A 13,661-nucleotide genomic window follows, 5' to 3' on the forward strand; every position below is an offset into this window, starting at 1 on the left:
GGAGCTGCCGTTGTATCCCCGCCCTTCTATCCCTTGGAATAGAGCAGTGAAGTAATTTACCCATCCTCCCTGGTTCACTTTTCCCCCCCCCCCCATTCTGAATTCCCATTTCATATCGCATCATATAAGAACTGTGTTCCAAACATAAACAAATGATCTAAGCGGTTTGACTCATACAGTATGGATGTGAAGAATCAACTGATGGTGAGAAAACGCTAATGTTACTGTTGCCGAATTAGTTACATTTTCGCTATTAACAGACTTTATCAAATATGAGTGACTATCATAAACCATACAGAGACACCTCCCCGGCAATATCGTGCAAACCGTTTGTTTATTTTTGGATCACAATGCTTATATGAGCCGATTTTAAGAAGACCCAATGTTATTCTCCGTAGAGAAATTACTTCTGGCTGTTACTGATGCACAGGGCTCTTCTAGGCTACCATGCATGACGCTAACTCCCAGAGCTAATCAATGAGAGTTCCATCTCGTACGTATAATTATCACCCAATGTTTTGCTTTGCAATAACTGTAATAATTGTGGGTAACTGACTGACATCTCAGTGCTGCAAGCAGCCAGTGACTTGACATGGAAATGTATGCATTGCCAATTAACCCACTGCCAGTGACTTTCAGGCATTTTATATTTGATTGGCGCAGCCTTTCAAAATTCAGATGGTCAAGCAATTGTGTGAACAGAATGTTGGCAAGCTTTCATAATAGGCAAAACAGGGACAGGGCTCTGGACTCTAATCTGAATTAGTGTCCCAGTGGTGTCTGTAAAATGTTTAATTACTCCCCTTTCCTATCCTTTTGCCTCAATAAATCTGTATTACTTGTGTTTGTTTTTCCCATATTGAATTTTAACTGCAAATTTAGACAGTGTGCAAGAGTCTCTTAATTTGTTCCGTATGCCTTCATACGGAAGACGAGACTGGCTGTCTCGTTTTGTAGGTAGGTGAAGAACATCGTGTTTTTTTGTAATTATTATCAAACTGTGACTCATTTTCAACAGTGACTCAATTTCCTCTTCTCGATACCTTCCATCAGAACAGAACAGAGATTAGATCACATATACGTGGGAGGTCAGATGGCCTTGAATAATGAATTAGGCTGTCTGATAAAAAAAAAAGCACATTCTTGCTGTGAAAACACCAGTTTTTTTGTTGTTTTCTTTTACCCACACATTCTGTTTAATCATAATGTTCTGCTGCTTTTACACGTACCACTTTTGAGTCGTTAACCCTGGCTCAATTTCATGCCGCGCTTAATTGTTTGGGAAGCACGTAGACAGCTTATTGTGGCATGCACTCTATGCGGGTGCACTGCATTTCTGGCAAGAAACTAGAGAAAGTCACACCTGAGAGGGTAGTAGCTAGTCTACAGTACATGTTGCGATGTATAACATGCCCTCTGGCCTGCTGCCTACAGAAAGCTGTGTGCCGCTCTTCATTTCCCTGCATTGTAGGGTTAAATTGTACTTTCAAAGAGCAGGTGAGCGAAGAGAGAGCCACTTCACCTCTTTCCTAGTGTATAGGGAGTTCAATTCAACGTTTCCCCCTGAGCAAGCACTAGGTACGGTACCAGTGGCAATGAAGAACTCCCCTATAATATGTTTAAATTGTTCATATTTGTTTTAACTCATTGACTGCTAACACTGTTTTTTCGACGTTTCATTCCAGCTTATTGTGGCATGCACTCTATGTGGGTGCACTGCATTGCTGGCAAGAAATTCAGAGATATCACAGGTAGAAAAGGCAAGAGAAAGTCACACCTGAGTGGGTAGTAGTCTACAGTACATGTTGCGATGTATAACATGCCCTGTGAAGCTTTGTTCCACTCTTCATTTCCCCGCATTGGTATAGTCTCAAATCATATTGTAAGGTTAAATTGGACTTGCAAAGAGCGGGTGAGCGAAGAGAGAGCCACCTCACCTCTTTCCTAGTGTATAGGGAGTTAATTCAACTTAAATTAAATGTTGTGCCAAATCACAACAAGTTGTCTCAAGACACTTTACATGAAGAGCAGAGACCCAACGTTTCCCCCCTGATCAAGCACTAGGTGACAGTGGCAATGAAGAAATCTCCTATTAATGCATTTCTGGTCCACGTTACACTGATATAAAAACCTAGATGCGTACGCAGGTCGGTACCAAATGAGCAATGAAACCAGCGTTCCCCAAAACAACAGGTTTGGGGATTGTTGGGAATTGATTACATGATACGGTCACCTGTGCTTTTAGTCTCAATGTTTGTATACAAGAAATGGGTCTATAATGTGTTTAAATTGTTCATATTTGTTTTAATATGGTCTTATTCATTCAACAACATTGAATACATACAGTAGGAGCGTTTATTCACTGACAAATAGGCTAAACCAGGCCATGGACCCCTTAGGTGATACAAAGACAAAGCAGGGACCCCCCTCCCTACTTGTCTAAAGGCGGGAGCGTGTCGATATTGCGACATAGCATCTGTTCGACGGTTCATTCTTTAGACACAGGTGAATGTTAACCTGGTGAAATGCTAACCTGCCGACGCGGGTGAGTAGCTAACCTGCCGACATGGGTGAATGTTAACCTCTATGCCGAAACCGAACCCAAACCCTAACCTTAATCTCAGTAGCCGTGACGCGGTTGAGTAGCTAACTTGCCGACGCTCATAGTCGAGACTGACTCGTCGAAAGAGCGAGATTTCCCTTCTAAACGCATGGTCACTGAAATTTGCAGCCAGCTCTGCAATTTATAAAGAGCAGAGATGAGGAAGAAAGGAGACAAGTACTACGTTATTTAAATAATCTGTCTGTCTCTGATTTTCCTGATTGCTTTGAAAATGTCAAAGCCATTTGGGTCAATTTAGAAAAAGGAAAGATGGTTTAAAGATGACAAAAAGTGCAGAGTTGGTCTTTATTACATTTACAGTGTTCATCCTGTGCCTTCCCTCTCAGCTTCCCTACCATGTAATTAAAGAAAATTTTGGGTATTTTCAGACATTTTGACATTTAATCCTAGATATAATTTTCAGACATTTAGACATTTGGTCCTAGATACTGTTTACCACTCAGCACTTAGATTTATAACTGGTGAAAGCATTGTACCCTCTACGAGAGAGTAAGTTGACCTTTCCTTGCTGAGAGAAGAACACAGCACTGATACAGTACCAGTTTATTTTTAAGGCTATCAATGGGAAGTCACCACCTTATCATTTCACTGTTCGAGTGGAAAAAAAAGTACTTACCAGACCCGCTCAAGCGACTGACCACCGGTTCAGTCTGAACTACTGTAGGTAAATCTGCTTTCTGCTTTGATGCTCCCATTTCATGGAACACTCTACAACTCAGGCTAAAATGTTATGCTCCAATATCCTATGGACAATTTAATTTAACCTGCTCTTAAATCTCCCTAGCTCATTATGTAATTGTTTTTAACTTACTCTATGATGTTTTATTTTGTTGTTTTTATGTTATATATATGTATATGTCATTGACTACCACGTGACGATTATTAGTCCAAATTATTAGTCCGTCCAACACGCCACCTCTCCATTGAAAACAATGCTAGTTAGTTTGCAAGTAGCTTAGCTATGCTTCATCACACAAAGACACTTTGCCTTATCTGTACGGCCACGGACTGTGAGCATTGTGCATATGTTATGACCACTTTAAAAAGGCAAGAAATCATAAAAATAGCGTGGCAGGGAAGCCTGATAGTCGATTGTTAATGGTGGCAGTAAATGAGTTGTTGATTTTTGTGTGTGTAATCTCGACAACAGAGTTCCGAAGTCCTGAAGTCACTGCCACTAGATGGCGCTATTCACCGGGTTCACATTATTTTTTGTATTGATATGCCCATAGGGGAATCCTAGATCATTTCATATAAGAACTGTGTTCCAAAAATAAATAAATCATCTGGGCGTTTCTGTCAGGGGGGTGGCTCTGCATCATTTACATACTGTAATACACTACATGGATCTCCATATGTGGGTACCAGGGGTCTCCATATATGGGTAACTGGTCGGATATACATCACTAGGGATGCGGTATCGGTACTCGCGGTATCGGTACTCGCCCCGATACAACCCTATTTTGCTGTACTCGTACTCGCCAGATACTTCTCACGGCAGCGGCCGATACTGAGCAGGGGCGTCACAAGGGGGAGAAAAGTGGGACTGAGTTACTAGGGCTCAAGGTGAAAGCCAGGGCCTTAATTATTTTATACTTTTGCTATTGAAAAATAGCAGATATGCAAGCTCACAGTACTATTCATGCGTCATTGCCTTCATCGCGAGGAGACGGCGGCGCACAACATAAACAGCAGCACATGCATGTCCTCCTCCAGCCAGTCGTCTGCCCGTGCAAACCACCTCCTAAAATAATTCGATTGACTACTAAAACGTTTGCAGACATAATTAAGGAGGTGAAACAGTGCCTCAGTTTTCATCTGCAGCCCAACGTAACGATTGGAAGTTATTGCTCTACTTAGCTTGGGTATCCGCTATAGATGCGGTGGACGGGCCGCTTTTGGGCGTTTCGGGCCGAGCTGTGGCCTTTTACTGCGGCTACATGCGAGCATCTCCGCTGTCTGCTGCTGCGAGACGGCACTCTTGCCTATCCAGGGGAGTGCACAGAATTTTGGAGAGGCATGGGCTGACATTTCTAAAAGGGCCTTTTCAGACGGATAAAAAATTAAGGGCTCAAGCCCCTTTTGCTGTATGTGCGCACATGCCTGGCGACTGTGCATCTCATTACAGACTGATCATTTCAATCCCACCGTTTCTTTGCAAAAACACATTTCTTTTAGAAAACATTTGTATTCTTGTTTCTCCCAGTTTTATTGTTTTTAATGTGTAAATATGAACCATTTAAGGATTTAGAAATTGGTAACTCAGGAAAACAGAATATATTAAAAAAGAAGCATATCGATCATTGCCATAGGGAAAAATAAATAAATAAATTAAATACATTTTGTATTATTAATTGTACTCGTATCGGTACTCGGTATCGGCGAGTACTCAACATGAAGTACTTGTACTTGTACTCGGTCAGCAAAAAAGTGGTATCGGGACATCCCTATACATCACCAAGACATGGCGCGGTGTCGCCCTTAGGCGTCTTACTGGTGATATTCATTCATATTTGATATAGCATGTTTCTGGAGAAAATGTAATTAATTCTGCCCGAAAAAGTCGGAAACTACACTTCCTGAACACTTAACGGTTTGAAATCACTGATCCCTACCAGCTGTGTTCATGAGAAATGTAGTCGTTGGGTTTTGTTTGACTTGTTTCTACCGTTTATTTTGTTTGTAAAATGTGTATATTTCCTCCTTTATTTAGCTTCATATCCATATGAGTAAAATCACTGATGTGGTGTGTTTATTTTTGGAACACAGCTATGAGATGAGCCACATTCCCTGCATGCTTTTATGAAGAATGTATCTTCTTCATGAATGACTTGGAATTGTAAATCTTTTTGCGTCAACAAACCTTGGCTAAATCAGCAAATGCCTACATTTCGGATTGAGTAATGGGGTTGAAGTGAGGCTAATTGACAGAGTGCACATTTACTTTAGGCAATAATGATACAGCAGCCACTACTGAAGCTATTCTATGTAAACTGTGCTCAAATGTACGACAAGAGATTGGGTGTAATTATGTGTGCGTGTGTGTGTGTGGGTGCCTGTGTGTGTCCACCAAACCAAATGCAATGTAAGGTGAATCGGAGAATTGAGAGTTTCATGGTGAAATGTTCTTGTTAGCGGAAAATATGCTTATCCAAAGTCCCTGGGGGCACTTTCTGTTTTAGCAAGGCAATCAATTTGAGCCCTAGCAAGTCATTGGCCCATGGATTCCCAATGTGTGATGCAGAAATAGAAATGTTGCTCAATGACAATTCCAAGTTGCCTTGCCAATAATATAGATCATTATTTTAGATATGTGTGCTCATTGAATCAGAAAAACAAAATTAGTTTTTTTTTATATGAAAGCTGCTGCGATCTGTCTGCGAATCAGCCCGAAAGTTTAAAGATCATCTGTCTGTCTTTCTGTCTGTGTCTCTCTCTCTCTCTCTCTCTCTCTCTCTCTCTCTCTCTCTCTCTCTCTCTCTCTCTCTCTCTCTCCTCTGACTGTCACTCTCTCTCTCTCTCTTGCTCGCTTGCTTTCTTCCCTCTCCCTCTCTGTAATTCTCTCCAGACATGCTGTTCCTCCGGGGACTCAGTGCTTGACATTAAATCTAAGTCCTCTTCTACCATATTATTCTCCCCTTTTTTTTCTCCCCCTCTCTCTCCCAGTGTCGGCCAGTGACTGTGACTCCGGGGAGAATGCCGAGTTGACCTATCACACGCTAAGTCCAGACTTCACCATCTCGCCGCACGGGACCATTTTCCCCACGGGCGCTCTGGACTATGAAAGGCCCAACCACCTCTATGAGTTTGTGGTCATGGCCGTGGACAAAGGGGAGGTCCCTCGCACGGGCACCGCCACGGTGCGGATACGCATGGCCAACGTCAACGACGAGGCGCCGGAGTTCTCCCAGCATGTGTGAGTACAGAAGGAATGAGCTTCCATCTATACTATAATTTTGCGAATGTCTGAGTGAGTGAGTGAGTGTCTGTCTGTCTGTCCCAGCGTTTCTCCTCGGTGGCTGGAGCAATTGATCTGAAATCGCATCACCATCAGCATATGAACACACCTGACATAACTGTGAAGCCCGTTTGTCACTTTCACAAATCGTATGCTGTATATTAGCATTTTTATGGTGTATCTATATCTATTTAGCCTACAGTACCTTTTGTGACCACACATGTTAAGGGAGGGGCGCTGTTGTTCAGGCCATGCACAATCACACCCAAACCCACACACACACACACACGCGGGGGGGGGGGGGGGGGGGGGGGTGTGTGTGTGTGCACGCGGGCGGGCGGGCGGGGGGGGGGGGGGTTCTGGCCCTGTTACAGATGTTGTCCAAAAATCATGCAGATCGGTACACAGTATCTCTGTAGCCATCCCTCATATACTGTGTGCACAGTGCACATCCCATAACCCACACACTGCACATCATTTTGGAGCTCATATCTTTGAACGGGTAAGGGCTAGTACTGTATATTTTGTAAGCGGTCATACTTCACTAGTTCCAGATTTCTCAATATTGATTTAGTGCAAAATGAGAACAAGGTCAAGGGGGAAGGGAGTTGATGTAGCAGATAGCTATGCACACTAGACTGAGCATACATTGATCAGGATAAATGCTGTAAATACTATGGGATCTTTTCTATTTACTGCTACCGCGGGACAGCCATGCATTGGCCCGGTCAGCTGTTTGTGTGCAAGTGTATTTTCTTATGGTAGCAAGATTTATAGACTGTCAAATGTGTAAGTGTATTTTCTCATGGTTGCAAGATTCATAGACTGTCAAATGTGTATTTATTACACTTATCAACCTTGTTGAATATAGTCTAAATGCATTTGTCGGCAACTTCACCAAAGGTCTAGTCTAGTTAACAGCTGATGCCCCCTATGGACGCTTACTCCTATGGCAGCATAATCTGTCTATAGTAGCCTACAGTACATACTGTATGCCATCTCTGTAAGACTTCGGTGTCCCTCATCTTTATCACATATCCTTCTTCAGAATAGCAACTCTGGGTATAAAGAGTTGTCCAATGTGAAACCTCAGGAGGCTTGAGCCCACGGGGCTATTTGCCCTGTCTGGGGCATGGAGAAATTTGGTCTAGTAAGCCAGTCTGTTGTGTATGGTCATGGTCTCTCAATAAAACATTGTCAATCCTTCATGGTTGTGGAAGGTACAGTAATGTTTTTTTCAAGTGGAGTGGCATAGCGCAGTCAGTGTTGGGAAAGTTCACTTTCAAAACGAACTAGTTCAAGTTCAAGTTCAGAACTTCTAAAATGAACTAGTTCATTTCAAGTTCATAATCCTATATTTTGAACTAAAGTTCATGGTTCCCCAAAATGAACTAACTTAGTTCTTTTTCGTTCTTTTTTTAACCATATTTTTTTTAATACTTTTGGCTATTAAAAAGAAAATATATATATATATATATATATATATATATATATATATATATATATATATATATATATATATATAAATGTTTAGACGTTGCTGCATACTATTATTTGTCAAAATTATTGACACAGCCCATATAGAACCACACACAGCAATAATTTCATCCAACTTAACATTGAGGTGCCCACAATATGTATGTGCCCACTGCCCAGTGCCCAGTCTTCCTGCACCCTTATTGTGAAGGGCTGAAGGCAGATGTTTCTAAACCTTGCACACAGCATGTTTCCGCGTTGGTTAAAATAGCTGATCTACAAGCTCACGTTGTCTCGTGGATGCGACGCGTTGTGAGCTTGCAGATCAGCTATTTTCGCCGTACAACACACATACAACGAAGTATAGTCAGGCTTGCGAGACGTAACGAGGAGGAGATTCACAGTGCAGCTGCAGAGTGCAGACGCAGAGTGCAGACAGCACCGCATATCAACGTTCACGAGGAGCTGCGTGCACAGTGCCTGCTATTGGAGCATGTGAATGAAAAGAGAGACGAGAGGACAGACGACTGCGGAGGCGCGGACCGCCGCATGAACGGCCGACGAACGCCGACGAACGCCGTTCACGGGCGTCAGAATGACCGCGTTCGACAATATCGTTCATCAAGCGAAAACAATTACGTTCATTTCAGTTCACGTTCGCCCAAAATATGAACGTGTTCATGAACGATCGTTCTTTGAACGTGTTCGGGTACAACACTGAGCGCAGTACACCATCTGGTGATCATAATATACAAGTAGGAAGATAATAACATATACCTATAGTAGCAAGAGACAATGTTGCTTCTGCTTCTATAAAATGTTGAACAGCAACCAACATGTACAGCATATTTCTTCTGTTTCAAATGTGACACCACCACAGCCTTGGAATTGAAACAAAGGTATTAACGAACCATCCGAATAGTGGAGACCTACATTTCATGAGAGGGATTATTTTAATACAACTCACACTTAACAACTATTGACAGATTTTGTAATGAATGGATTTGTTTGGATTTGTTTGCTTTTTTTGTGTAAGTGAGTCACTGAATGAATTGGCTACATGTAGTCACAAATCCTGGTTGTGTTCAACCGAGTGGTAGACAAGCTTTGTTTAAAAGAGGGAGGGATGGGGAAGAGAGAGAGAGAGAGAGTGAGAGAGAGAGAGACAGAGAGAGAGAGAGAGAGGGGGAGAGAGAGATATATATGTTACAGTCAGTTTGGGTAACTCAGTGAGATTGGGGAAGAGCGCTCGTTTTGTAGTTTACCACACACCCCTAACACCACCTGGATCAATTCACCTTGATAGTCTCTTATCAGCGCACCTGTGTAATTCTGCGTATTCACAATTGTTTATCTACTAGCCTAGCTTCAGACCTGCCAACCTGTACGCATTTTGCGTAGTAAGCACGCATTTCTAGTCTCTGTACGCAGGTACGCAAACTCCTCTAACGGCTACGCATTTTCGGGGGATGGTAACACAACACATTCTGCGTTGTGTTGTGGCTCAAGTGAGCCAAACATTTTTGCTCCTTGCCGTGTAGTTCCTCCCAGCCACCACATGAATGGTGTGTGAATGGGGTGCATGGCGCTGGGGAGCACTAGAACAGAGGCGATGCTCGTTTTGTCAACAGAAGAAGAATTTAACCGATTGGCGGACGGAGTCTGTTTGTTTTGGTCATAGAGTTATAAGAAGGTGGTTTTGGTTTAGTTCAGCATGCACGCATCTCACAGCGACGCCGACGAGTTATCGATCGGATACATAACGGCGATATTAATCAGATTAATGTATAAAGAAGACGATACGGAGAATGACCGTGGTGTCGTGCGAGTCGATGCACAGCGACTGTTCGCCTCTTAGTGCTGCCAACGATCTAACAGGTAGGCTAATAATAAACTTTTAAAACCCTCCTTTGAGGTGCATTCACATGTCATAGCAGCCACGATGGTGAGAAGTGGTGAAATCTTGTACTATGCCTAACCTAAACCTATCTGGCGTCGCTGGTGAAACGAAACAACGAGTGGCTGCGGTCCGCCTGGAGTTATACTCCGTCATACAACGGTGTTGCAGCGAGCAACCAGTCGGAAAATGTCAAAACGTGTGACCCAGTTCTTAGTACAATGAACTGAAGCATACATTGGCCATGATTGGATAAAATACTGGGCTGCCTGTTCCACTTTAACTCGAGTATGAATGAATGAATATTAGGCCTATGTGTATTGTCAAAAACATTAACAGTGAACAAATTATTTATCACCTGTGAATATATGAAGACATTAATGGTCTATCAACAATGAGTAGCCTGCCGCCTATATGAATGAATATACAGACTAGGCTGTATGTGATCTATACACAATGTAGGCCTATATGTCAATTAATGGATGGAATAGAAACCTACATGAGTTGAATACTTTGAACTTCATGCAAATCTTGCACAGAAATGTGGTTTTATTTAGGCTGCTCAATTAACAAAGACAGGTTTATGTAAATAAATAGCCTACTTGACAATGAAAAGCTATTTTGCAATTTGAATAACATGATTATATTGATGTATGTTCATTCCTGGTGATCGGCTGTTTTGCTAGTCTATTGTTAACTAACTCTGAGCAAGTGCAGTTAGTATATTTTATTAAAGATTTGTCAACAATATTGCCAATGCAACTACTGTATTGCCTGGTAATACTAGCCTACTTTTTCTCCAGATCAAATGGCATTTTTATTTAAAAGGTTGTTCTAACATCTTGCCTCCTCCTATTAGTGTAAGTCAAGACATGCAATGTGCTACATTTCTGGTGTGAAATTTTGTTAACATAACTGTAAAGGTCCCACCCAAAAAGGTGCATGGAACCCCCCAAAATATACACTGTTTTGTGCGGGAAAACAACAAAAATTGCACCGCGGGCGCCGTGGGCACGAACTCAAAAAAATTTGCCAGGGTTGGCAGGTCTATAGCTTAGCTGTGTTTGGCCATTAGCTTACTATGCCTAACTCTAACCCTAACCCTAAACTTAACCTCTGTAAAACTATGCCTAACCCTAACCCTAACCTCCGTGAGGTGAGGCGCTATCATTCCTGCCGACGCTACGTTGTCGTTCTCGTTGTTGTGGATCAAAGCTACCGCTTGTTCCGCCCTGCGCCGCACGACGGGCGCTCCTGTTCTCAATTTCACTTAAACTCAAAACAACTGTGACATATATATATACATATATATATATTTATATATATATATATATATATATATATATATATATATATATATCCATATATGTCCATACAAAGACTCTCACATTCACACAGTCACACCTCCCTCATCTTAACACCCTGACCATCCTGGGTCTTAAACCATATCCTGACCTTGCTTCTGACCATTTTTCTCTTTTGTGCATCTCTCTCTCTCTCTCTCTCTCTCTCTCTCTCTCTCAGAGGGAGAGAAAGGGAGAGAGTGAGAGAAAGTAGTTCCAAGTGAAAAGGCCAGTTTGCTTGTTTTTGCCGTTTCCCCTCCAGTGGCACTTGTGGCCCGGCCCCTGCATTTTTTAATTGGTTGATTTTCTGGCAGAGAGCAGAGAAGATTGGTGTGTGTGTGCGTGCATGCGTGTGTTGAGTGATTAGGGACCTCTCAATAAAGCATGTTGTCGGTACAGATACAGACATGCTGTAAAAAATATGTTCTTACTGTGTGTCTGAAATTCAGAGATTTTGCTGTGTGTGTGTGTGTGTGTGTGTGTGTGTGTGTGTGTGTGTGTGTGTGTGTGTGTGTGTGTGTGTGTGTGTGTGTGTGTGTGTGTGTGTGTGTGTGTGTGTGTGTGTGTGTGTGTGTGTGTGTGTGTGTGTGTTGGGCTTTATTGATTTCACGATCAACATCAGTGGAATAATCAGTCAGTTTTTCTCCTGCCTCAACCCATTGGAGCTCTACTGGGGCTGCACCAGAAAACAACACGAGATAGACTACAATAAATCACTCACACACACACACACACACACACACACACACACACACACACACACACACACACACACACACACGTAACAACACATACTGTAGCAGTCATGAGCTCGTACATCACTACATCTGCCATGTCTCCAATAGAGTGTGTGTGTGTGTGTGTGTGTGTGTGTGTGTGTGTGTGTGTGTGTGTGTGTGTGTGTGTGTGTGTGTGTGTGTGTGTGTGTGTGTGTGTGTGTGTGTGTGTGTGTGTGTGTGTGTGTGTGTGTGTGTGTGTGTGTGTGTGTGTGTGTGTGAGAGAGAGAGAGAGGCACATGTGTGTCTGCGTTTACTGAATGCATGCAAGCAGAGAAAGTTAGACAGACTGTAGTGAGCTACAGTACATCACATTGCATTGTACCTACCAACTCTATGATTATAATTACATCTAACGATGCTTCTCCTCCATTCACGTTTGGTGAATGTAGCCTTGGCCTGGAAAATGTGATGTCTTCAGGCTGAATCCATCGATCATCAGGTGTTTCGATCCTTGAACCGCTACACCCTCCTGATGGCAGGGTCGGCAGTGGTGTCCAAATCACTGCCCATCTCCTCCCCCTGGCCAAGGCTCTATTTAGTTTTAAGAGGCTCCTCTGGGGAGGTATTGGGTGGGTCCCTCCTAGAAGTTAGTCGAGTTTCAACAGATTCCATAATATACCCATGTGGTTTATCTTATTTTAGTTGTGTTGTTGGAAATCATATGAATGGCCAAAATACAATGTTCTTTCCATGCATCTGTGATGATCTGATGAACCATGTGAAAAAATCCTTCTTTTCGTGTGTTTGTGTGCAGAATTCCTTCTCTCTCTCTCTGATATCACCGGTGTTCTCATACCGTACATGGCCATGACTGGAACATCTTATCGAGGCCCTATTCCTCTAAGACAGGGGTCTTCAACGTTTTCAGGCCAAGGACCCCTTAGTTGAGAGAGAGATGAAGGAGGGACCCCCACAAACATTTCATATCCATATAGTTTCATCGTTTGACAGCACAATCATTGTGTATTTTCAATCTGTTCTTTTTCCCCTCTGCACCAAACCTCTTGTAGTGCGGCTATTCCGGCTAAAGTCCTCAGAATATGTACGCTAGGGTTCAAGTGCTTAATATAAAAAAGATTTGGAGGACCCCCTGCGGTAACTCTGAGGACCCCCACACTAGAGAGTGATGGCTAGTGCTATATCTTCTCTAGGTGACCGACAAAATGGCCGCCAACCATCTGGGGAGCTGTCACTCTCCCGTCAGGACCCTATCACCTCGTTGCCACGGTAACCACCCCTTGGAGGCTGACTGCCCTTTGAGCGTGGCTTTGTAAAACTCACTGTTGCGTTCACACAAGAAAGGAAACAAAGATGTGTCACTCTGTGTGTGTGTGTGTGTGTGTGTGTGTGTGTGTGTGTGTGTGTGTGTGTGTGTGTGTGTGTGTGTGTGTGTGTGTGTGTGTGTGTGTGTGTGTGTGTGTGTGTGTGTGTGTGTGTGTGTGTGTGTGTGCGGGAGAGAGATAAGCATTAATAAGGCATTTGCCTAGAAGGACCTTTTTGGTTGCCCTTGGTGCTTTTTAACCCCCTTTTGGTGATCATAATGTGCTTTTAAATGTTATTTGAGCTGTGTTTAATAGGTGTGCAC

General features: G+C 42.8%; 1 protein-coding gene across 1 annotated transcript in view; it reads left to right on the forward strand.

Annotated features, from left to right (window-relative positions):
- Positions 1 to 13,661, forward strand: part of LOC308288878 (neural-cadherin) — a gene marked incomplete at both ends in the record, with an annotated part of 433,302 nt that overhangs the window by 122,780 nt on the left and 296,861 nt on the right. The window contains one exon of the mRNA XM_080730353.1: positions 6,290 to 6,539. Coding sequence (XP_080586479.1) covers positions 6,290 to 6,539 — 250 coding nt within the window. The remainder of the gene's footprint in view (positions 1 to 6,289; positions 6,540 to 13,661) is intronic.

Source organism: Nannobrachium achirus, assembly GCF_963921795.1.
Source record: "Nannobrachium achirus genome assembly, chromosome: 7".
Taxonomy (NCBI): domain Eukaryota; kingdom Metazoa; phylum Chordata; class Actinopteri; order Myctophiformes; family Myctophidae; genus Nannobrachium; species Nannobrachium achirus.